Source organism: Eucalyptus grandis, chromosome 10 (assembly GCF_016545825.1).
Source record: "Eucalyptus grandis isolate ANBG69807.140 chromosome 10, ASM1654582v1, whole genome shotgun sequence".
NCBI lineage: Eukaryota > Viridiplantae > Streptophyta > Magnoliopsida > Myrtales > Myrtaceae > Eucalyptus > Eucalyptus grandis.
Window position 1 is genome coordinate 29,028,328 of NC_052621.1, and position 26,504 is coordinate 29,054,831.

General features: G+C 39.7%; 1 protein-coding gene across 3 annotated transcripts; it reads right to left on the reverse strand.

Moving 5' to 3' along the window:
- Positions 1 to 8,464: 8,464 nt before the first annotated feature.
- LOC104422672 (hypothetical protein) lies at positions 8,465 to 25,095 on the reverse strand. 3 transcript variants are annotated; one of them, XM_039303413.1, is made up of 19 exons: positions 24,962 to 25,095; positions 24,136 to 24,474; positions 22,602 to 22,850; positions 20,673 to 20,863; positions 20,420 to 20,591; positions 18,713 to 18,850; positions 18,450 to 18,630; positions 17,555 to 17,700; positions 15,289 to 15,465; positions 14,957 to 15,067; positions 14,096 to 14,215; positions 13,840 to 13,996; positions 12,448 to 12,611; positions 12,218 to 12,304; positions 11,190 to 11,515; positions 10,780 to 10,852; positions 10,428 to 10,567; positions 9,229 to 9,499; positions 8,465 to 9,146 (listed from the first exon to the last, which is right to left on the reverse strand). In XM_039303413.1, exons 2-19 carry the CDS (start codon positions 24,424 to 24,426, stop codon positions 8,814 to 8,816), a joined length of 3,327 nt encoding a protein of 1,108 aa, XP_039159347.1. In that variant the 5' UTR covers positions 24,427 to 24,474; positions 24,962 to 25,095; the 3' UTR covers positions 8,465 to 8,813. The 3 variants fall into 3 exon arrangements, with proteins under 3 accessions (XP_039159347.1, XP_039159348.1, XP_039159349.1); XM_039303414.1 differs by having other exon boundaries at positions 9,229 to 9,475; positions 13,840 to 13,999; XM_039303415.1 differs by lacking the exons at positions 24,136 to 24,474; positions 24,962 to 25,095 and having other exon boundaries at positions 13,840 to 13,999; positions 22,673 to 22,807.
- Positions 25,096 to 26,504: the final 1,409 nt, after the last annotated feature.

The following is a 26,504-nucleotide window of genomic DNA, read 5'->3' on the forward strand; positions in this document are numbered from 1 at the left end:
ATTGGCTCAACTGCTAAACGATATGTATTCCACGAAAGCTAGCTTTGTTTTCTAAATGGAACAACTTCGCTTAAATCGACACAGAGAGTACAGGAGTGAATTAGGAGAAACCTGTGGATCATCACCTCATAATCAAAGTGCCGTGTCCATCAACGGTCGCCTAATAATTGTTCTTTTCATCATGATTTGATGATATTTGTTTGCGTTAAGGGTCCCCTTTCATGACATCCAATTAGAAAGCAATTGCTGTCGTTATCCATGCCACGACTTAAGGATTGGCTATGAACTGGTTCTGCTCAATCAGCGGACTCTCGACGTATCAAGCAGGAATCAAGTTGAGATTTTGGACATCCTATTGGCTCGGCTAACCCCTTGTGTTCTGACCTCGAATGATTCGCAATGGATACGGTATCTACCACTCCTATGTAATGCTTGACACCCTAGTATTGCTGATCCACCCTCTTTCTCTGCCTTAATTCGCTGAAAGAAGTTGACTTTATAAATAAATCACATGCTTAGCTCATAACTCAGGTAGTAAGGAGAATGCTAGAATCTAATTTGCACCACTTGGCCGATATCAAGAAACATATGTGAGCTAAAATCCAGGCTGATTATGAGGTATATACCCACAAACAAACCTCATGCCAATCTCTTTAGCCTTTTTGGCTCATTCTCATTTGTCAAAATATAAGATTGTACAAATCACAGTGAGTGTTCTGGGAATCAAAACAGATGAGAAAATGCAACGAAACAAAGATAACTACCTTACATTCAAGGGACTTCCCTGCGTATGCACTCTCTGATTATTAATTAATTAGATGGCACAACCGCCGACAAAAATGAGTATCTCCAAGTGAAAGAACCTGATTCGACCCAAAAAAAACGTCAAAGAACCTGCCTCAGATTCTTCCGTGTTTTGAGGCACCGTTTTCACACTCTCTTCCTCTACTTTCTCAAAAGATGAGAACCGTCGGGATAAACCCGAAGGGTTATCTTCTTGGACTTCTATAACACACAGGGACCGACGGGAAAAAAATCCCCACAAGCGAATCGAACACTTGATGGTGTTTGAATATTTCAATTGTTAGATAGTCATCTCGGTTCAAATATGCGTGTATGAATGATTAGAAAATATTTTTGGAAACCTAATTGTACTCTCGAGGGTTTTTATTTTTTTTTTATTTTTTTAGCTAATATGATGAAGTGTCCGGTTCTCTCCAAGCATCAAGCTGTCCTCACCGATGTGCGTGGCAATATCATGCGTTATGTGTATCGGGTAACTGCACAGATGGAACTTACGATAAGATTTTCCATGTCTGACGTTCCTTTCTAATTTCTTCCTTGGAAAACTCTGTATCAGCACACAAAGGTTGAATTCTCTTTCCTCCTAATGATCAAGGCAAATGAAGATCTTTAATCTATTTTAGTATTGCTAGTGTTTCAAATTGGCCACTTCACGCAAACCCCCTGATTAAAAATTCAACTCAGCAGGACCAAATCTGTGGGAAGCCAAACCTCCCTCGGTTAACACCTCTGCAGTTTGAGACGTCTGAGGTATCATTTCCTATCACAAATCATTATATAAGTGACTTCTTTCAGTTTCATAGAGATAAACCTTGCACAATCATATCCGGTAGACCATTGTATGCCAGCGTTGGACAATCATTGGTATCCCTTTTAAATAAATCACATGTTTCTTGTTTCTTACTCCTCGAGCATTGGACCAATCACAATCAAATGACAGTGACGTCGACTACTTGGATAGAAGTTAGTTAGTGAACCTTCGAAGAAGCCGCCGAGAGATATATCCTATTTTCCTTAGGTCTCAGCATAGTTAATTTGGATTCATTGTCCTAATAATATCTACTCAAGAAGCCGTGGCATCTATCCCGAGCCTTGTACTTTTGCTATACTCATTGCGTGCATGTGTTGCAAGATCCAAAAGAAATAGACAAATCAAGATCCAAGATTCGAAATTATTTGGTCGCCCCCTGACCTTAAGCGTCCAAGTCTCACTAAGATTAAATGCTACATTCAGTTTATTACGTAGCTGTAAATATTGGTGTCCTGGAGAGCTAGATGTACAATCCGGCGAAGCTCTTCATATAATGCTGATTGGATTTGCCAAACAAGTTGTAATATTATTGAAACTGTTAGCATTCATCCCGCAACAGCACATGAGATCTTAAGCCTCGAAGTCTCACTAAGATTCAAATGCTGCATTCAGTTTATTACGTAGCTGCATAGATTCTCTCTCTGAAGAGCTAGATGTACAATCCAGCGGAGCCCTTTATCAAATGCTGATTTGATTTGCCGAACAAGTTGTGATATTATCGAAATCTTTAGTGTTTACCCAGTAACAGCGGGTGAGATCTTGGAGCTACGACAAAGGACTGAACACCTGAAGCCGTACAAAATTTGGCCGGTCCACTAAACCAAGTTTAAAATCTATGGAAGTTAGGAGATGGCTGCTATGTTTTCTTTTGGTTCGACCACTGGCACCTAAGAGGCTCCCTCAACTTGATGTTTTCTGACTCTTTCATTTACAGATTTGGTCTTCCCAAGTATGCGATGGTGGCTGATCTTTTTTCGCCTGCTGGTCAAACCATACGAGAAGCTTTACAGTCTTGGGAACATCCCCTTCCCTTTCTAGTGCAGGCTCCGGATTGTCTTACTTGGCAAGGAAACATGTCTGGTTTATTCTTGGTTACTTTGGCTTGGCACCTCATCAGGAAAAAGAAGCCTCGGGTCAATTGGGCTTCTTTGATTTGGAACAATGATATAGCTCCAAGATATCAGTTCATTCTTTGGCTTATAATCAAGAACTGTCTTCCTATGCAGGCCTTATTCTTATCGCATGGTAGGATTGGGGATGCAGTGTGCTCCTTTTGCAAAGTAACTCTTGATTCTATTGATCATCTATTTTTTCATTGTAGCATTATGGCTAGCTGTGCCTTCTCTTGGGCCGCCAGATGCAACCTCCCTTGGAGGAATGGGACTTGGGCTGACAACCTTTGTTGGGCAATTAAGTTCCTATCCGGTAAAGACTTTTATCACTCTATCGCCGGGTTCTCTTTTGGGGCTCTTTGCCACTTTATTTGGAAATATAGGAATGAGATTCTCTTTAGGAACTATATCTTCATGCTTCCGGCCGTGAAGAACCACCTTATTAAAATGGTTAAGGATAAGACTCTAACCTTCTTGAATGTTGAAGATAACCCAAGAAACTGGAGACTTCAACGTATCTGGAGGATAGACCCCTGCATCTTCTCTTCTACTCCGACACATCCGTAATATTTCCAGATTGGAGTGGTGGTGCAGGAGGGTCCGCTGCCGTGCTTGTTGTTCGGTGTTGGCCTTGATTCCTGCCAGTTGTCTCGTCCTTTCCGTTTGGGCGATGACATTTTGTTTGGTTTTAGCTTGGGTTGCCATTGTTTGGTCGGCTGGTCGCCTTCTTTTGTTTGGTCCGTCTTTTGGATGTGGCCATAGTTGTGCGGCTTAACCGCATTTTGTGCCTTGTTGGCTTCCCTTTTCTTCTTCCTTCGGCATCCTTCCACTCATTATGCCCCTGTTCATTATAAGTGTATGTTTTGGTGCCCTTTTTGTTGTAAATATTTATTAGCTTAATATGATTACCTTTTACCAACAAAAAAAAAAAGCATAAAATCTGGGAAACTTTTTGAAGATGCTGAAAGTGATGCACAGGAAGCTGTGACATGCTTGGAAACAAAAACATCATCGTCATCTGCACTCTCTCCACCTGCAAGAACTAACTCGAATACTTGGGAACATAGAGGACATTTTCGAACTCGTGGGGACAGCGATGTTTTGATCAAGAATCCACGTCTTCTCCACGATTAGAATCCAATCAAGTTCCTGTATATTGATCATACCTTCAATGTCTTTTGACAGCAACTCGGCATATTGTATTGCGTGTTGGACGTATTGCGTGTTGGACAAAAGGATAAAACATCAATTTTGGAGGGACGGTTTTGTCTAAAGACTGCACAAAGACAACCGAGAAAAGAGGAAAGAACAAGTTCATTCTAACATAAACGGACTGCAATTAAAACCAAAAAAAGTGTAAGAGACATGATGGAATAAGAATCATTCGTTTGACTGCATGAAAACATAGAGCTAAGTCCCGCATAAGTTAACCGATCCTTGGAATATGTTGGAAGAGCATCTTCTTAGTTGTCGAATTCAAATCGTCGAATCGTTAAAGTCGCATGACCATCTGTTTGTTGTAAAGGTATTAGGCATTAGAGGACCGGATGGACCATATCTTATATCAGAGCTTCAAATTTATACTGCGATTTTTACGGATGAAAGAATGGTTAACATTTTAATGTGGACACGTAGAGATGCCAAGCTCTGGGATATCAGGTTGAAATAGATCGCAAGCCGTTTGTCCTAACAATTTAAGCTCGCAATTAGAGAACAATGAACATGATCACTAACACAAAGCGCAGAAGAGATATCAATCCATAGGTCGAAGACAGATTATCAAGGAGTACAAGCATGGTGACGAGATTTACGCGAAAGAAGGTAATATGTTTCAAATCAAGTTTGTAAATCGGTATAGATGTGAATAGCATTATCGTCATACGGTGTCGTCTAAATTTGTATGAAGTTTAATGAACCTCGGTATCGAACTGAAGCTGATTGAGAGACAACCCGATAAGCACATAATGAGATGCTGTCGATTCAAGACACAACGTAAGCCCAAGAGTTCAAGCCCAGTCCATCTTGGGAAATTTGTCTTCCATTCTATTTCCATCAGCTCCATGAGAAAACAGAAGTCTGTCACTAGAGTGCACTCCAAGCCATCTCAATTGGCAAATTTAAACAGTCCAACGTGTTGGCCAAGGTTGTTCACAATCTCAATATAAATGAACCAGTTGGAGAAGGATGTCAGGAATTTCACGACCCAATAAAATAGTACGGTGCTATATGTTCTCGGCTCGAAAGGCATAGAAAAAACCGACGCGAGTGGAATACCGGACAGATCATATAGGATGTCTCAAGAGAGACACTGTTAGAGTATATTCCGAACAACTCTCATTCATCTGCTGGTCTTCAGTCTCATCTGCACTCATTAGTCCTTCAAAATTCCCCAAACGAGACATACTTCAGAAGACTGTTAACATGAACCGTGCTTCCATCTTATAGAACTACTACGTTTGGACTTGAGATTACTTCCTTTTTAGTGACAATGTGTCGTCCGAGTTCACATAGACACAGGCATATTTGAACACTTTGACCATAATTAACCTGACCATGCTTCTAATTTTTTTAGCTGAACTCAACTTTGGGGAAAGTGAAATTAATCAGACAAGTACACAATCTGTGAGTTAGTTTCAGGATGATCTTATAGATCACAAGGCGCAGATCACACTAATCGAATAGTCTTATTAATTTTTCTTTCTTCTTTTTATAACTCTTACTGTCATGTTGGCTTCCATGATAGTCACATTACGTCAGTGGCAAATTGCTTGAAATGGAAACTTCCGAGCGATCTCTCAGTACCAAACAAAGTCTCATTACATTATGTGCAGAGTACCAAAGTCATGATACACTAAGTAGACTTTTTGCAATGTCAATGAGCTTGCCTTAACTCTTATAATATAAATCGTAAAGTTTATCGCCTTTACCTACTATTCAAGCCATTATCTGGCATGAGTACAGTTGTTCAAGCCCTTGTTCTGATCCAACTTGTGTTTTGTCAAAGTACCAACTCCTCTTTCAGGTTCTATATGTCCTGGTACAAGATACAGCCTGAGATATCATTTCTCTATGCTGCAACTTTTGTTCATTAAATTTTTCTCGACAGAGACACCTGTGACAGACTAATGCCTCCTTCCTTGGTTTAGAACTGCACCCTTTCGAACTCGAGTAGTATACTCGACAGTTTGAGCCCAACTACCCATTATGGCCTGTTCAATTCAACGTGTCTACAAGTGCCATTTAGAATGAGTATTAATGGGGGTAAACAGAGACTTTCAGTATAGAAATAGTTTACAGTTAATGTAGTGAACCAAGTCAATCGAAATGACAAAAATTACCAGGCTCATGTGATGTGTCATGTACTCTTGATGTGCTGCGATGTAAGCACTAGTTGATTTAGAACATATGATTGAGTTGGTCCATCAGACTAAGCCTAGATGAAGCCCGTGGTAAAAACAAGGGGGATTTTCCAATATTCTTCATGTGACTATTTATCAGAGAGCTTTTTTCTTTAGCGTAGCAGACTTCCTGGGTCGCCTATTGAGACCACAACCTGGACAGCTGGACCAGCTACAAATAGAACTACCCAAGTTAAGGCCTCAACTAGCACTCGCAAGCCTTTAAAAAGCTATCAAGTTCCACAAGACCAGACAAGAGAGGAAGTTTGTGTGCAAGTTTGTCTGCTCTCTCTCTCACCAATGGCTCTAAGGTATGCTTCACTTTGCATGATCCTCCTGGTGATGGCATTGGTGAGCAGTGCTCGAGCAGATTCCCACGAGGGCCCTGCACCGTCACCTCACAAGCACGGCCATGAGGGCTCGCCAGCGCCCTCGCCCGTCATCCACTCACCAGCGCCAGCCCCCCACGTGCCAGCACCAGCTCCAGGGGGCAGTTCTGCTGCTGCATTCGCTCCTTCCCTCTTTGGCACCGCGTCATTCACCTGCTTGGCTGCACTCCTACCGATCCTGCTCTCTTCTTACCGCTACTAAATTTTTCCTCGGCATGTACGTTTCTTCAGATTTGGCATTGTTGTTGTTGTGGTCCATTATTACGTGTAAAATCAGGGAATTGACGATGGTGTTCGGTGCTTCCTCCGTGTCCATTACATATGTTGGATTTGTTTCTGGTGCTTCTTGAATCCTATTATAATATCTCATATAGAGTCCCATTTTCTGTTTACTTTGGTCATGGTATTTCATGACGAGGAGATCATTTTGCAAGGGTCTAACTTGTTTTTGTGGAAAATGCTGAGGCTTTTTCGCTGTCGGTTATGCTACACCAGTTGAGAGGGAAAATGAACCAACGAAAACCTGGGATGTTAAGCTCACGAATGAACTAAGTATTCTCAAATCAGCGCAATGCACTGCATTAAATGTAATGAGCTACGACTATTTGATTCAAAGAGATTGTAATAAAAAAAAAAAACAAGGGGAATAATAATGTTACGCCTGAGCAGGGAGCTGACAAAAAAAAAAGGGTTTCAAGAAGTGTGAAGTGTTGGGTTTTGACACTACACAATGATCATACAATTTGCACATTGTAGCTGTTGTCGAAATGAAACAGTCTTGAGTACAGAAAAAAAAAGGGGAACAGACAAGATTTGCTGCAACTTTTCTTTCTTTAATGAAAATTGACTCATGGCTCCTATAGGAGGAAGCGAGTGCCATGTTGTTTTATATCCGACCGAGGCAAAATAAGTTAAACGACAACGTGAAGTCGTGAACTAGTACTGAAATTTGTTGGAGATCATTCCTTCTGAGGCCATTTAACATGTATGGTTTCTTGTAAGATAGAAGACAAGATAGTCGATGATTTTACCAGTATTAGAGACCAATGTGTGCATGGGCTGAGAGGTTTTGTCAGAGTGGAAAGGATGGAGTGATTCGGTACTTGTTTCGGATGATTGACGAAACGTGCCAAAAGGGATGGATTTCAGTTGAGGTTTATAATAGGGGACCGGAAAGGAGCCGAATTCGAAGAATTTACGGGCGAACTTGGTGGACCATTCAATGCTATGTTCTCTTTGTACTTATTGTTTCTCTTTGATAGAACCAGCAGACGACTTGATTTACTTCCCCTTTTTTCTAATCTGGACTTCGATTTCGAGGCTGAGTAAATTTTTCCCCGTCAAGGGTATTAACTAAAGTTTGAATGCCTCCTGTCATCTCCAATTCAATTAGTCTTGAAAAAAGATTTCTTGAAGTGGAAGCCAGAAGCTTGTCGGGTAGACACGAGCCCATCGAGGAAGCTCTCTCTCTCTCCATATATATATATAATATATATATATATATATATATCATGGCTCTCTTGGTAATAGCGAGAGATGGTTATCGGTTTGTCATCATCAGGGATGGTCTTCATCCTGGGGAGGAGCTTCGTTTTGACTATTCAACCAACCGATAACCATCTCTCGCTATTACCAAGAGAGCCATGTTACTCTACATATATATATATATGGAGAGAGAGAGAGAGATAGCACACAGAGTAAATAGGCACTCGAGAGAAGCTGGTGGAGGCTGATACTAGACACTCATCAGACAGGTGTCTTGAGTTTCTGACGCGGGAACAAGAAAATCAATAGATTGAGGCATTCCTGGTGGAGGGTTTTGTGTTCTTGAAATCAGGACTCAGATTAGTATCACCTAACCCGCGCACCACGTGCTATAAGCCTTGAAGTCTCTTTCTATGTTGAAGATTCCCAGGAGACAGTATTTCAACAATTTTGTCAACAAAAAGCTAGCAGAGATCCCATCTTTGTTGACCTCTTCAGAAGTGTTATATAGGCAATACATACACCCAACATTTAGAAGATTGCCACTGGGCAAAGGCTGCAGATTGACTTCTTTCTATTGACACCAACAGAGTTCGCCAATATCCCTCACAAAGGCGCTTTCACAGTTGAATGGGGCTGAAGCCCCAAGAGTACAAAATTTTTCCTACAATCTGAATTCCATCTCCTACCTCTTCCTCACACAAAGATATTACACTCAACAAGAATCTGGCAAATTAAGCCTTGCCTTGCAAAAATCAATGTAATTCACATACCGCGAGAAATTGCGAAGCTTACAGTTTTAGTTGACATTATCTTAGTGTCTGTGAGAATGCTTCCTCCTTTTTACATGCGCTTCTCCTTTTTCCCTGCTTCTCTTCTGTAAGACATTCAACACCAATGAAAATAACCCGACCATGGCCATAGCGTAGAAAACTCTGTAAGGAGCCAAGGCCAGACCAGAGAGAAAAGAATAGCACCCAGCGAATTGGTAGATGTAATACATTCTCAATTCCCCACCAAGGATGCTTGATGAGGGAAAAGAGAAGAAAGTCGAGTCAGGCTTTGGATTGCAAGTACCATGAAGGATGACGCAGATGCAAAGAACTGAATCAAGCAACCATGGGAAGCTCTGACCCGTCCCAACCCTCTGCATTCGAAGGTCAAAGCATGAAACTAGATACGGGAGCATTATGGTGTTTTTAAAATCTTCGAAGGCATAGGGTATATACCTGCCACCAAGCCGCAAGTGATGGGACAAACATGAGTGCTGCCAAAAGATGTAACGTCAGCAAGCCATGCCGGTGATGGAAGAAGTCTAACTGCGTGTCTACAAAACTTCCAGCTGATTCCGGACTACTAGAGTAGTTGTCTCCCAAAAAGGAATCCCTGGATTTATGATCAGAATCAACAGAAAATTGGGTAGGCCTGTCACTGACATCCTTTTCATATTCTGAAAAGTCCATCCTTTGTGTACGACTGCGAAATGAAGCCGTAAAAGAACTGTTACAGAAACAATGGAGCAACTCTTAGACTTGCCACGATGAGACAAAGAAAATGAATATAATGCTACATTTCCTTGTAGACCATGTACGTGAACTGTAAGCAATCATAATCGGCATTATGCACTCCTCAGAGCTGTAGGCGACCAAAAAGCCAATTATGGGACCATACTTACTTTCCTCGGTGACAACTCGACAGGCACTGCTGCACTTCTATACATGGAATAGCAAGCAGAACAACTGCTTTTGACCTCTTTAAATAATTGAAAAGAAAACAGGCATGTTCAAGGACAAAAGTATCATGCAATCATGCAACAATGGGCTGTCTTCATCAAAAAAATGTTGCGTCTTATTTTTTGGATTACATAAATTCCATGGAATTGTTCTCAAGCTAGCCCCATATTGAAGTACACAAGGTACACAAGACCCTTGTTCATTACACTTAGTCAATGTTATCTACTCGCACACTACACATTATATTACTTCATGAATTGAACAGTGACAGGTCTTTCAGAGGAGACCTAAATGCAGTGTAATTATATCACTCTGCACACTGGTGTTCAACAAAGACAACGCTGAAAAATTACAGATGACATTGGTAAATGTTTCATACATAGCTCTACTTGGGTAATTGAAACTAGCTGTTCATGAAATGTCAATATACAAGGACCCACGGTAAGTTCTACCACGTGTACAGAGAAGGGAATTTTTGCAATGATAATTGCTCTTAAGTGCAGTAATACCAATGGAAAACATTCCACAATTTCCATGAATATCTTAACAGTCAAGTCTCTTTGCTTTTGCTTTGGACATGCTCATTTGTGTTCATAACTACGTGAAAATGATACATTGCAACATATGCAACAAATATTTCATTATAATTAATTATTAAACCCAACATGTGAAGAATGTGTCAATGATTTACACACCTGCATAGAGCACTATGACAGCAGAAAGCATGACGCAAAACAAGTATGAACAAGCCCAATGCTGGATGGACGAGGCACACCAAGGTGCTTGCAACCATTGCTATAACCAGGGATGAATTTGCTGCAACAAACCGAACCACCTGTTTAACAAGTACATGGAAGTAAGTGAACCAGTGGAGTGACAAAATACCCACAAGGAGTTCAAGGAAAAGTAGGAACCAGGCAAGAGAAGGAATGCTGAAGGTACAAAATTATGGAATGAAAGCAAATTACAATCTGCAGAACTCTTTATAAGAATTGTTTGACATTTAATACACAAAGTGGTATTTCATTTAAGGAAAGCTACTATTACCTTTAATGAGAAGAAACCAGAAGAAAGACTAGTAAATTGACGGAACAGCTCGACCCGCTCCCCCAATTGCCACCTGCAGTTTTACCTTCATTCAACATCTACAAAATCTCCAAATTAACAAGAGCCTCTAATGACACATGCAACACTGAACGTCACATACATTATGTTCATTCTAAATTCATAAGAAAATCTGGAGACCTGAGAACAAATCACAGCTAATTGCTATTTCAGGGGCTCTATCATCCTATGGTTCAGACAAGGCATCCCAACTTGCGAGCCACAACTCAATAGGATGAGCTGGAGCACTTGATGGCTTTTCCTTCTTCATTTAACATGATATGTATAGGTACTCACTCTCAAAGATTCCGAAATAAATTCCATCCCATCAAATGAACTAGATGATTACGAACCTCGTCTTGACGAAAATCTGCACGACAGCAGCCACATAGAAGACCAATTGGGAGATTGATACAAAGATTATCATGAAACCATTTGCAAGTAAATAGCAAAGAGTTGAGATGACAATAAAGCTGAGTGGAGGAACTGATTGGTCAATTAGCAGGGAGAGTAGCAAGGCAACTGAGATTGGCACAACAATCAGGAGCAAAGCCGGAAAGGGCATCCTCAAATTTGATTGAACTGCTCTCAGCATTGAAGGTATAGGTGAACCGAGATCCCAAGCATGTGCTTGACACATTAAGGCAAAAAAGATGACAGCAAAACATAAAGCAATTATCTGCATTAAAAGAACCAACTTTGATCAAAATTTATCACAGGCTTATATAATTGACAGGAAACTATAGATCTTTAAGTCAGCAGTTCAGGGAAAAAGAGAGTTCAAATAGAAACTGGGACAGGATAACTCATGTCTAATATGAATTGCGCTATAACCTGGAAAACCTACTTTACAAGTAAATACTGGTTATTGCATTCACGGTTAGGTAATCTTAGCATGAAAATTCACCGGCTTCACATCAAGGGCAAGGTGATTCATCTTGGGGGCTCATTTGACTGTTATAATAGAAATTTCATGGAAACAAAAAATAAAATTAAAATTAAAATTAAAAACACGCTCAGAAACAACATTTCATCTCAAAATACAAGTACTTCCTAATCCTAGGTAGTGGCCAGACTGCCAGTCCACATAAAAAAGCACATATATATCAATGCATATTCTCATGAACTATAGTCACCATTTATCAACCAACAAACGGAGAGAACCTGACTGCAGCTAAAGAACAAGTCCATCAAAAGCAAAATGTTTTGCCATATTCCTTATAAAATTAAAATCAGAAGAGCATTTTTAGTGTGACTCAAGCAAGGACAAAAGGCAGAAAGTAACATCGCTGCCCTACATATACCCTAGAAAATCCAAAAGGGTTTCGGAAACATTGATCTGATTGACGCTTATATAAATTGACTACACTAGAATCATCACCTGTGAACTATTCAGAAGTAAAAATCTGCTGGCAGCTGCAGTAAATGAGATGGTAATGCTGCTTTTGTATGAACAGTGAGGATCCACCTGCAACAAATATGAGTAATGAATCCCCAGAAAACCTTCAGTGCACAAAAAACAAAGAATAGTACTTTCTGTAGTGTAGCTAGTTACATTTTGAAGTAACTCTCAAGCAATTGCAGCACATTAGTACGAGACTTCCAACATACCAGTAGCAGAATAGTGCTTTTATCAGACTCTTGAGTTGAACTCCAAAGTGCTGGTGCGGAATCTACAGCAATTGTCTCGGTGTAAAAATTTGGAATGACATGAAGTCCCGCCGTAACATCCCAAGCAAGCGCCACAGGTGGGAAGCAGCGCAATTTGCAGAGTCCTGCAATAGCAGGAAACAAATAACCCAGCTGCAAAAGGAAAAACTCTAAGTGCTAAATCAACATTAACAGAATTAAAGTACCATGAACTCAACAGCTACCATCATTCACACCAAAAAGGTTATATGCAGTTTTACAATTTTACCATCTAAGCCCAAAAGGAAGCATCTGGAGGCTGCGGATAATAGTCCTTGGATGACATCAACAGTTTCATGACTCATACCAACCATATTTCACCAAGGAAGCAGGCAGAATCATGATGGCCCGACTCCCATGAATATCTGGGAATCTAGTGATATTTCTGTACTAGAAAAGACCAGATACTTTGGAGAATTTCAAGATGCATTGGAAGAGTATATACTCTACAGCTAATATAAAGTATGACTCCCTTGTAAACACAAATGCTCGACAACAAATTGCTGGACCTTATTATAGAATCTGCCCTCTTGCTGATTCATAGTTTGAAAGTAAAATATCAGTTGTGACGTAAGGAATTGCTAAGAACATATGGGTACAATTGGATAAATTTAGACTGATGAATGCAATCTAAAGTAATCTTCCCAAAAAATCTATGGAGCATTTAAAAGTTCGCAGAGATTCATGAAAGGGAAATATGATTTTTATGGCGGTATCTCGATGTAAATACTATACCATTTTCCAATTGTCCTAATGTGTTTTGTTATTGAAGGCTGAAAATTCCAAAACAGAGACACAATGAAATCTACTCCAGAAACCTAAAACTTACAAAGCTCTAAGTTGATGAAAGAGAGAACTAAGGCTCCAAACCAGAGTAGACATCATTAGGATGTCACGATAACATCAACTGATGCAACATCAATACAACCCCCTCCCAAAAAGACAAAAGTCAGTATTTGAGCTGGCTTTAGTCTATCATTCTATATTAAGACAAAAATTTGGTTCTTTGTTTATTCGTTTGTTAAAAAAAAATAAAAATCAAAGAGGCAATCCAAACTTGACTTGTATTTTGCCAGTAAAATCAATCGGTACAGTAACTGAAAGATATTTGAACATCACGTTTATTGACATGGTAAAGTAGAATATTGTTTGGAAACCTTCACTTATTAAATAAAGTGGCTCAGCTCAAGATTTCTGGCACTGCATGGCCACCAGAATAGGTGGTCATGAGGTTGCTGAAGTAATTTAGTTCACTACCATGCAGATGGTAACATAGTAAAATGGTATTAGGAATTTAAAGCAAAGGAAACATACTGCTATTTTCAGTATCGCCAGCCTCTTCAACTGGCAGCCCGGAATCTTTTATGCCACAACCCGCAGTTTTCAAAGACAATGTAACAGGCAAAATGCCTAAGCTAATTCCAAAGGACAGATTAAAAGCAATAGGATGATCCTCCTTCAAAAATATTTCCTGCTTAACAAGTCCACCAGTCAAAGGTCAGTCATCAGAATGAACAAATCAAACCCATTTAAAAAGTTCTTAGCATTTTCTATCACTAAAAGAACCAACCTTTTGAGAATAGCTAGAGGACAACAACGTGAGAGGAGATAACTCCTTTTGCCCTTCCTCTGGATCAAAGAACTGCCCAACTGCCATGGAAGCTGCTGGTGGAGGTCTTCCTGAGATGCTCTGAATAGAGGAAGTCATGCATGAATCTCAATTTTTCAAAAAACTATTACAGCATAAAGCGAAAAAGCATTCATATGGTGAGAAATACTCAGTCCCTGCAGACAAGCATGCACTCGCTTACAGATGATAAAATCCTCCAAAGTTCTACATTTCTACCCTAGTGCAGGTTATAATTCCAATAAGAATAAAAGAAACGACAATTTTTTTTTCCTTGGAGGAAGCTTGCACTTGAATGTGTCTTTCCCTTCATTTAATGAGTTTTTTGGATGAAGTTTAATGAAGAAGAGAGTGCAAACCTTATTTTTAATAATGTCATTGATAAAGGTAGTTACTGGTCCACAAAAGCAACGCAGTATCTGGAAATACTCTAATTGGAATTACAGTTCCCAAGAAGCTTATTACTGAGATGAATAATTGAGCTATAATTTACTTTAAAATGAAAAAAAATTCTTCCATGACAACTTAGAAGTAACGATTTCTAGCTCCTTTTGTCCAAACTTATATTAGAAAATCTTCCCTACAAGTTCTAAATATATATTAAAAAAAAAAATGGTGACAAAACTATGGTGCTTTGTATTCTAAGACATATTCCATGTGATAAAACAATTTGCAGTCCAACCAGTATCCATATGAAGAAAACTTGAGAAGACAGAGATGATAAGGAATAACGTTAAGCCATTAATCTACTAAGGCATCGATGCATTTGAAGGAAGATTCTATAGGATAGAAGAGAAGCAATACCGGACGGGGTGCAACAGAAATAGTTAGAAATCTGAAACCGCGCATATCCTCGGGACCCAACATAAAGACAGCAGATGGAGGTGGTTGCTCAGTCTGACTACCTGGTTCAATCTGATAGAAGAAACAATTCATACCAGAGTTAAAGCTCGAAACATCTAGCATCTTTGACCTCTATGTAGATCAATTTCTAACTTTACCTCTCGATTTATCATCTAAGGATCCCATTCTTCCTATTAATAACATAAGGCTCAGTTTTGACTGGGAGGGAGAAGAACAATATAACAGTGTATATTCCAACGCGTAATCTGACATGAATAGATGCAGATGATTACCTGCCTTGGTGCAGGCCCTGATGGAATATGCCCCATTTTTGAAGTCACCTCTTGTACTCGTTTATCCACTGGGAAGTCCAATGGTAACTTTCCCCTTTCAGGCCAAAGATGAAGTCTAACGCCAGAACAGGGAGCAAGGTTTGTGACTAGTACGAAATGGTTTCTCCCATCAGATCCCTACAGATGAAAAAACTTTAAGCTGCTTTATCTGAAAAGTGCTAATCTAGTCATGAAATTTGTAATGAGGATGTCAAGAGCTAGTGCACCACACAGTGTCATAAATTATAATATCGAATTGAAACACTCTCTGAATAGCAAAACCAACAAAGATAGAGGATCTGCCAAATAAAATTCACCTTCTTCTTATAGAATATTTAAATTGGCTTTGATGAACTTCAGAAAATTTCATATATAGGCTCACCACATCATTGCAGCCAAGATTTTGAAAAATAAAATGAAATTGGAAGTCAAAGGGACAAGATAGACCTATTTCAGTCATGCTGAAGAATGTCACATAGAACAATTCTGAAATTGCACATAATCTAAGAATAGTGATACTTGGCATTTAAAAACTCTCAATAAAAGAAGATGTAACCTAAGAACAGGGACAAGAACATTTGGACAAATGGGATTGAAAGTGGCACATGAAATTGACAAACAGGAGCCTCACACGTGAAATATATTGTGGGCAAAACTTGGTTTCATTACCATGTTAAAATGTCCAACCTAAAAGCTTAAGCCTATAGGTGAAGAGAAACTGGATGAATATAAGGTCCATTGAAATCCCATGGACAAGCGATGTGGAAGACTTCAACACACTGAATGGCAACTCACTGGACAAGGTGTCATAATCATGTTCCCTTTCTTTCTAAAAGCAAGGTGTAACCATCATGATGCAGGATCTATATCATACAATGGAAGATGCAGAAGATAGATTGTCATCCAGCAATGAACTGCAAACTTGAGACACCATGAAGCTCTTAGAAGTAGGAGCCTCAAACTATATTGGATTAATCTCATAGGTCAGTCAAGTTGGACATTTGTTTTTCTTATCACTCAAGTTCAATTTCTATTTAGCATTGCACTGGACTAGATCATTCAATTGTCCACATTATATTGACATTCTTTCCAATGTCCTGATGGAAAAGTGACATATCGTATCCACATGTCATAATTTTTAATTGGAGATATTCACTGCGAAGCAACAAGGGAATGCCAAAGCATTTAAGAAAGGAGCTCAAAACCAAAGAGAGCATATCTACAAAACAAGAGATCGACAGTCTGAAATAAAGCATCTAAATCCAAGAGCAAACTCCCACTGCACCAAAAGAAAATTCAAATTAATTTTCAGTAAGTTCTTGGGTATTGCAGTCTTGTCATTCAAAAGCTTTCTCATTCCATTTTTTTCCAGACCGAGGAAGCTTATTTAATACCAGAGATTTGAAAATGTTGTCATGCCCACAAGTCTTGAATTATTAGACCCAGCATAGCCCTAGAGAAGCATAAGAGGAACCTCAAAGTTCTCATCCCTGGATAGTGTGAAAGAAGATGTATGGCGGCTTCTTCATCCTTTACTTCTTTTTGCATAGGAAGCACCTACTGACCAACACTTCGATCTTCTCAAATTGCCCAAAGTAAGAATACATTCCAATAAGCTTCCCAACCAAATACCCAAGGTAGAATCTTTTCTTTGGAGATAGCTTTCAGAAAAAGCTAACTTATCACAGTCCATAACACCATGCTAAACCAACAAATCATTAGACTGCAGCCCTATTACAGTCATCCGACATGTGATAAATCTAACAGTAATCCAACTCAGTAAAGCTCAAGAAGTGGCAAGAACCAATGTGGAAGGTCACTTTGGCATGCCACACTGTTCTTCCATCTTTATTTATTTATTTATTTATTAGTAGAGAAATTCACTACAAGGCACTAAGGGTTGCCAACCCATGTACGAAAGGAGCCAAAAAATAAAAAGAGCTCAACGCCAGATGTCATGGCATTGCTACGTGCATGTCATGTCATTATAAACCATCCACCTGGACAGACATAACTTTCTGTCAAAACTTTGACATACCATGGGTCCAATGTAAACAAGTTACTGATTCTGGGAAGTGACACACACTACTGAAATTAGCATCAATCCAGTAGAACTGAAAGTGACCTCAAAGCTAAATGGCTATCATTGTTATCTTCCCAGATTTTTATTCATGTTAAAATTCAAAGATGACAATGCAAACTGTAGGTAAACAAGGGTTAAGCTAACCAGTTTTTGAATGTCTAACCATCGTCTTCTCCCATCCATTGCCAAAACTGTAACTGTCTTTGTTTGAATGTACAGATCCCTTTCAAGGCCATCATTACTCCATTGAACATTGGCTGGACATTCAGGTAACGTGTGAACTTGAGATCCTGCAATGAAGACATATAAATCGATAAAGCTGTATCAAGACAACGTGTTCATACAAATCCAAAATAAAACTAACACAAGGAGATGAAGACATGGCACTCCAAAAAAAGGGCTGTAGACTTCTTGACTTACTAACTGTGGTGAGATAATACAGAAATAAGAGACCACATAAACTCACCAGTTTCTTTGAGAACATTTCACAGCTAAAGTATAATAGATCCCATAATTAATGCCAATGTGCCAAATAGTAATCAAACATACTTTACATACCCCAAAAAAAAAAAAAAAAAAAAAAAAATTATTCAAGTATACAAAGTCAAAATTAGATGGCTCCAACAAATCTCCAATTAATTGCAACGTGCCAAAAACTATTCGAACATACACAAACAAATTAAGAATAGCCAAGGATGCACAGTCGAAACCAGATTTCTCTTTAAATGTTCTATTTTCGGTTCTTCTATATAAGAAGAAACAAAAGCAAAGGTAAATGTGCACAGGGTGTTACACTTCTGGATATTTTAATATTTTCTAATAACATGTCCTTTGCAAGATTAAATCAAGCTCAAGAGTAATGTAGCTCTTTGAAACAATTATTGGATTACAAACAGAATCAATTCTTCTTAGGACTTTGCTTTTATAGTCTAATCATCTCCCCAGTTTCTCTAGACAATTAAACCTGAAACATACAGAAAATTTATACAAAAATTAAGAAAGAGGAGTAACTTAAGATAGGGGACTTTAGCAGCCTGACCTCTTTCACCTATAGTGGGAAACAGACTTGACTGCATAGATGTTTGTGATTGCTTCATCTGATCAAAACTTTGCGCTACACCACTCCGCAGCATTTTCGAGAATATTGCTAGTCGTTTACGAGTATCATCATAAGGCTGACCCGTTTTTGAGTCAATCAAGCTGAGGAGGGTGTGTGATACCTAAATAGCAGCAGATGTCCTCAGAAGTGTATGTTACAGACCAAAATGGATTTCCAATTTTGCTTAGAAAAATTGCACTCACTTGCACAACTAATTGATTGCACCACAGAATAACTTGATGTTCCATTGACAGCCACACATTTTTCATGCTTGTACTAGTGATCATAAAGCCATGAGCGCTTGGAACAATACCTTCAAGTGATTCTAACTTTGAGCGAACCTGGAAAAGCAAAAATGAGTATAAGCTAATGGTTGAGAAGTTGTAAGGCGTAAAGCTATCATATTTATGAGTTCACTCCAAAAAAGTAAAAACTTAGACAAAACTCCATTATTGTTTTATATTTTCCACTTTAAAGAGCAATTCACAATCTTTCATGTTTAAGTCCGCTCATAGGACAGAAGCTCAGCTAAAATGCTGTGGGAGGATCAGCTTCTGCTTCTGGGCCACTGGCTTTTAATACAAAACAACAACTTGGCTTGAGAGCTAGTGGACGAAAAGGCCCCCAGACAGGCTATCACTTTACACGTTAATTCTCTGGTTCTCTCCTTGTTTTGGCTTTCATAGTCGGTGGTTGCATGGCTTAGGGGTGATGATCAGTAAAAATTGATGAATGCTGATGTACTTCTAGAATTCTTCTGGTCTTTGGTCGTCTGATGGTCTACTATGTGTTTTTCTATATTTCTGTTCGTAAAAAGTGTGTTTTGTTGTGATGTACATATTTGTGCACATGGTCATGGAGCACAAGGTCACACATGCAAGATCTGGCAAGGCTCACCAAGCCTCATGTAGCCACCAGTGAGGCTGACATCGCCCAGCCACTGCAAAGTTGGCTCCACTGGGCCATGGCAAGGCATGATCTTGACCTCAACAGTCGAGCCTCACCTAGCAAAGCAAGGCCGACCTCATCTCTGGCTGGTAGCCGGATCTCAGCGACCAGCCATCACTGAGGTCAGGTGACTGGCTAGAGGATGAAAAAGAAGAAAATAGAAAAAGAAAAGAAAATGACTTGTTTGAAACACTGTTCCAGGAACAAATAAGTAAAATTTTTTTACTTCTTGTTTATGTTCCAAATCTATTCTCTAGCCATTGATCTATTCCGGGGAATAGAAAAATTAGTTGACATTAACAAACAGATTTCTGTTCTTTCTGTTCTGGGGAACAAAAGAACAGAAATTTTGAGAAATAGAAATTTATCAAACAGGCTCTTATTGTCTGCAACCAAGCAAGATGAAGGCAAGGATACCCTTAAGCCGCTCTTTGTATTCTTATAATGATGTCCTAAGCAATATATCAATGAAATTTTTAATCTTTCCCCATATCTTTGACATTTCGGGAAAATATTAAAACCCTTATATCTTCCCCTCCCCTTGGAAACCTACTATTATAAAATGCCTGAAGACAGTTTAACTGCCTCATGCCGAAGTTACAAACAGCCCTGAAAAAAGTGCCACACCACAGTCCAGGCAAGAAGTTTCTATTCCTATGAAGATTATATTTCGCTTCCCAGACATCACGTCCATATAAATTGTAAATTATATTCATATTGCATCCAATATATATCCTAGCATGCATTGAAGAAGGGATGCCCTAGTTCTCCCAAGCAAGTAGTCAACATTGTTTACAAGGAAATAACATGCATGAACAATACATACTTATTCTATACTTACAGCATATTTCTACTGAATACAAGACCAATCTTATATTTCTTAAGCTCCTCATGTAATTAAAATATCGACCAAAGAAATTGAAACCTAAGCAAGCAACAGCAGATCTGTGATGAAGAAATACCTGATAATCATTAATTCCACCAGTAATAGAGACTATGACAACTTTAGATAGTGCAGGACCAGACACCTGACGCCCGGCTTGATTGGTTTGCACCTCATAACCTTTTCTCCACTCTTCATTTACTCGTGCAAAATAGTGCCCCAGTGATGGCTGCAGTGCTAATGGAGGAGACCTACACGATGCATTTCATCAAGGACAATAGATACAAAGAAATGTACAACTTAGCTAGCATGTTAAAGGCAACAGAGCTCACTGATGCGGACTGGAAAGCGTTAAAATAGTTTCAACAGCCGATTTCCTAAGATGTGGGTGAACAATGGCTGCTCTAGCTACAAAACCACCCATGGAATGGCCAACCAATATGACACTTTTTGGCAAAATCCCAGAGATTGCAGCATGTTCCCTTGCACGAGCATCCCAAGACTCTTTGTATAGATCCAATATCTGCAACATTAAAGGTTGAAAAATTAACAATGATGCATCAACTTTTTTAAGCCATAAAATCATTATGTATGACTCTTCCTCCTCCTCATCCTCCAGTCACTGCTACTATTATTTTCACATTAATTGCCACCCCAACAACTAATACAACTATTAGAAAACTCTTGCACAATCAACATGCACACCATTACTCAATTTCCCTATGGTCTGATGGCCTTGTGAGCACTTTCTCAAAACCCATCTCTGGGGTTCTAAAGTCGGTAGGGAGAGGAAAAAAAATGCATGTCAGTAGTACAAGAGAGCCATCTGAGGACTGTAAGGCTATTAAAATCCGATGTCAGCCCCATAGACTAATATGACAAATAGCATTGAATTCAGAAAATGAACACTTTTAAACAGGAGATTCTACAGCAAGCTCATTAAGTTGGCTTAAGTAGAGTAGAGATATGAGCAGCTAATATGGCTCTGGAATAATGACGACACGTGTATTTAAGCTTTCCTTTTGGAGCACTCTCTTCAGTGTTGAGACTTCATTGTGATTGCTTTCTCAGAAGCTTATCTTGAAGTTAAAACCTCCAATTCGAGCAAGGTACTGAAAATTGGCTTTGCAAACTTTGAAGGTGTGATGTTGGGTTAATCATATTTAGTAAGAGGCAGAGAAAGATGGAGAGACAGATATAAAATGGAATCTTTGCGAAATGTATATTCTCCTATGAAGTTCTAGAATTGAATCAACTGCTTCCATCCAAAGCAATGCTTACCAACTATATAAAGTAGCAGCCCTAAACACCAACAGAAGATCACGTAGCACAAACGTTTCAAAGCTAGACAAGATAGTGATCCAGCTTCATAAGGCATGTAAAGAATTGGCACCGACATAAAAGTAAGAACCAAATTTGCCATCTTGAGACTATTTATACCATTCTACTATCAATTAATCGTGATCTTAACTTAAAAAGCTATCCGACATCCTCCTCTCCGTGTGACCACTATTCCCAAACGAAAACATCTAATAACCTAACTAATTGTTAGACATCCTCCAGTGGCTCCAGCTACTACTACTCATCCTCCTATGATCCTGTTGTTGCTTGCTGCTCCTCCTCCTCCTCCTTATCCTCCCACTTATTATGCTCTAGCTTCTATTTTTACTCCTATGGCAGCAGTGTCATCAATGTCAACATGCATCTTGCTAGGATAAGAGAGCATCCAAAGGTCAACTATAAGGCCAGCAAAGACGACACAATAGCCCAATATTTTAATAAGAGCAATAGTGCCAGAACACAATTGACTTAGAACAAGAAATTCTTCAGCAAATGCATCAAGTCAGAATCAAGTCAAGCAGAGGGAGAGCTGCCAATAAAAGCTTCTGAACAGAACCGCAATTCCTGCTATGTGTTTAAGCAAATTTCTATTTTGGTGTTGACATTGTACCAGGATGACAAGGCAATAAAAACATTTTAAGTTTAAATGTTTGCATTATTAAAAGTAGCATGATATAGTTTCAAAGCTAGTTGAGGTACTGATGAACTTCGTGATATGCATAGAGGATTGGTGTCAAAAGAAAAGTAAAAGACCTAACTGACAAATCTACACTTTAACAGAAGCGCATGACAACATTTCTCATGCAATTTCAAGACACCCTATTCTTCTGCACCGTAAATAGCAACTTAAATGCCATCATTCCTGTGTACTCAACCCTTTCATATTACAAAAAAAGATGGAAAAGTAGAAAACTAGATACCCTGTGAATGGCATACACAACATATTCAGTGTGTTCTTCAAGTATTTGACCATCCATTGCAGAATGTTCACCTTCGAGATCCACAGCAAACCAATCCAACCGACGCGAATATTGACTGGGTAACTGCAGGCCTGCTACATCCATGTCCAGTCCTCCTTCTTCAGGAGTTAGGGAAGCTTCCTGGTAAAAGGTACGCTCAAGAGGGCCTCCTTGATATGCCCTATCAGATTCTGCTCCCAGGGATCGCACCTGCAAAGGAGGGTAAATAGAAATTAGATTCAAACTCTCAGAGTATCCAAAAGATTGAGTCACCTGTGATTACTGAATCACAATCAATTTGAGCAAAGAAGAAAATCAAATCTATGTTAACTGGTAAAAGCCAAGTCCCATTTTCCCCCCAACGCTGGGGACCTCTTTGTAGCGGATAACAACCTTAAAATAGCATGCAACATTAATTGAGAGTGCTCAAGAGCCAATACACACTCACCCAGCAGATATGGACAGGTATCCATATTCCTACATTGGCAAAATAATCAGAGAAGAGAAAAAAATTTAAATTAGCTTCCTAACTTAACTGTTTCAAGCAAATTAACTCCAATTGAATTGCATAAAACTTGGCTCCACAATTTGTTTTTTAATCCTGGTCCCAAACCTAAACAACTCAGAAAGTTACAATTTCAGGAAACTGTAACATCTCAAAATACTTCCACTTCAGAAAATTTGAATGTGTGCCTCTTTTTAGATATGGAAAGTGCAACATTTTCCTTCTAGATGGTATGTGCAGGGACTTCTAAGAAAACAGGACGAATATCGCCAACAATCCTGTACTATGAGGGGGTATTAATTTGGAACGGCTTGAAACCAGGGCAAAAACTACAATGTAAAAAGTAGTTAGAATTAATAAATCACCTTCCAGATACTCCTGTCAAAATGTGAAGGCATATCCAGACCTAATTTATAGGAAATGAACAATATACTCAAGTCTAGGCATAATATCGCCAAAGAATAATCAGAAGCAAACTGACAAACATGCCCGACATATGAAGTCAAGGAGGGAGTCATGCACACAAGGGATCCTGTATAAAAAAGACTCTGCAACATAGGACTGTATATTGTGACAACTCACTGAAAGCATTAGAACGGTCGTAGTATGTGCACTTGCTATGGGATGGAGGATGTCGTTGGATCATTTGCTAATTATAAACTGGCAAACCCTAAATCAATGCTATATCATGTTCACAGGAAGGAACAACTGAATCGCATGTAAGAGCCTGAATTGCCTATTCTTCCCTCTGTCGAGAATTTGATCTTGCCAATCAACTAGCTAACGAATTCTTTAGACCAGCAACTCATAGCTTCACTCTCAGCTATAGCTGCTAGAAGCATACACTAGGCCCACATTACCTTATTGCTACCTTAAACATTTATCAAAAAGATAACCGTAAATAATGAATGCATGCGGCAGTGGCAGCATTTGGGGAGGGGAGCAAGATACTAGTAAACTCAAGCTGAACAATACTCAGAAACGGCTTGCCTGTTTGTAGCTGCCGCCATTGCCTGGAATGAAAAGAACCGGCATGCCATTAAGCTTCTTGAGGTGATCTGCGAAATCGATCTTCTTCCACCCTTCGTGATACAGATACAACCCATACTTCCCCGATGAGACATTTTGCGGCGCCGATATCGGGATATACGTCGGGTACATATACGTCATATCGCATCCATTAGAAACGGGCTTCACCAAACCGTAAAAACCTAAAAGCCCGACCAGTATGGCCAAAATGACCAGAGTCACCACCCTGCACCTGTCTCTCAGGTTCTTCATCGCTTCTCTCCTGGCATTATCCTTCCAGCTCCACCATAAAAACCAACCCTTCACAAAACAATAATCACCGAAACGAAGTTAAATCACTGACGAAACCGGCAATTTTAAAAGCCGCAATCCACCTAAAACACGAGCAGATCACTCCTGATTTTCGCAAAATCGGAAACATCGGACCGAAAAACGCCACAGAATAGCTCAATACTCTACCGTCGGCAATCGAGTTAGAGTACGATAGCGATCAAAGCAGCAAGCAAGCCATCGCAACAATCTACACAAGAACGAAGCCGCCGAAGCGCAGCGCTAAATCTACATGCATGTGCACGAGCGCGCAGCTGAGCAAGCTCGCGCCCGAAGCACGAGAGCTCAAAAAGCAGGGCGGCGTTCGAGATCCGAAGTTCCGGAGGAACGAAGAGATCTGAACGGCAGACACGCCTCACGAGTTTCGAGCCGGAACTGAGGCCGAATCGACGCGACCGAGCGGCGAGAAGCGGAGGAAGACGGCGCGGAGCTCGGAGAATGCGGGGCGGAGGCGCACCTGACGCGGCGATGCGCCGGAAGAACTTCCTCCGTGGAGGACGGCGGCGGCCGGAAACGCGTGCTGCGAGGGGGGGAGAGACGACGGATCCGCTGCAGTGAGGACTACGGCCTGAACTGAGAAGATTGGCTGGTGAAAAAATGGAAATGTACTCTTCTCCGGGAAAAAATATGGATAATCGGGAGGAAAAATAAAACAAAATTTATAAATAAATAAATAAATAAAATGTTTTTTTGGTCAGATAAAAAAAAAAAAAAAAAACTATAGTTGACGGGTCGATTCCCGTTAAATCAAATGAAATTTTCCTAGCTATTTTCCAAGAGACTTGAGCCGACCGTAGTCCTAAAATCCGAGATAGAGATAGAGATAATACTTTTTTAAAATAAAACATTCCATATAAATTCTCTTCAAAGAGTCTTCCGGGTATTATAAGGGTAATTTCCTAACCTTAGGGAGCCGGATTATCACCGGTCCTTCCTAAATCCGCCACGGACTTGGTCAATAAACCGGTTCCGACTGGCCGAGGACGTCGTGCTTAAAATTTTTGTACCCGACTCAGTTTTTTTTTTTTTTTTTTTTTACGTCAAAAGAAAGAGCAAATAAATCAGACCGGGTTAAGGCGGCCCGAGAGGAAATTACCGGTCCACGCATGCTCAGTTTTAAACCCAGCCGACCTGGCCCGGGCGGCTGCGAGATTCCCGTCATTGGAAGTCTTCCGCAGGACCTTGCGCTCATCCCGGATTGAAAACTACGGTGAAAGGCAATCGACGGCGATCGATGGTGTTGAAATGGTTCCGTCATCAGCTTTCGTCCATCGCTGTCCGTACGGCTACCGAAACCTACGGGCGGATAGATGAATCTCGTACCTGGGGTCGATCGGCGGTTGCCATGATGGTCGCTTGCACGTCTTGTCGTTGGTTGGCTTCGTAAACTCAAGATGCCATTGAGCTCAATAATTTGGTTCAGCTGCTCTCTCTCTCTCTCTATGGATCATTGTACTATGATGATGCCAAGACACTTTTGTTGAAGCGCAAATCATCGTTCGAGAGATTGTTATAATCTCTCGAGAGATTAATCCACCGTGATAAGGCGAGATTCAATGTGATTGCAACATGCGATCTGTGTTTAATTGTCGAATGCTTTCTCAATCTTCTCGATTATGCTGTTAAGATGTGTTGTTGGCATGAATTAATGTGTCTAGTTTATTCTTTCGATGGGAAATTGGTTATCTAAAACATGGTATTAGATCACAAATGAAAAGTTCAAATGTAGATATGTTGTTTGCTTTTTGTTACATTTTGTGCTTTCTCAACATATGTTTGTTACTCGTAACTTTATTTTTCATACGATACGTGATTACATCCATATTTTCGATCTTCTTTATGAAACTCCTCATTCATGTGACAAGGATGCCAAGGCATATGCTCAACATGTGTCATGAGTCTACTTCTTGATTCTTCTAATATTCGGTGAAAAGAACGCGTTGTTAAATTCACATAGATCACTTGATTCTATTTTAAAAATTGGAGTAGATTAATTTATT

Excerpts from the sequence above, each read along its gene's own strand:
- LOC104422672 (XM_039303413.1), bottom strand. The coding sequence starts at position 24,426 with ATGAAGAACCTGAGAGACAGGTGCAGGGTGGTGACTCTGGTCATTTTG. Across the intron at positions 22,851-24,135 it reads ATGGCGGCAGCTACAAACAG|GTGCGATCCCTGGGAGCAGA; the intron begins GCAAGCCGTTTC and ends CCTCCTTTGCAG. Across the intron at positions 12,305-12,447 it reads AAAGCACTATTCTGCTACTG|GTGGATCCTCACTGTTCATA; the intron begins GTATGTTGGAAG and ends TATTTGTTGCAG.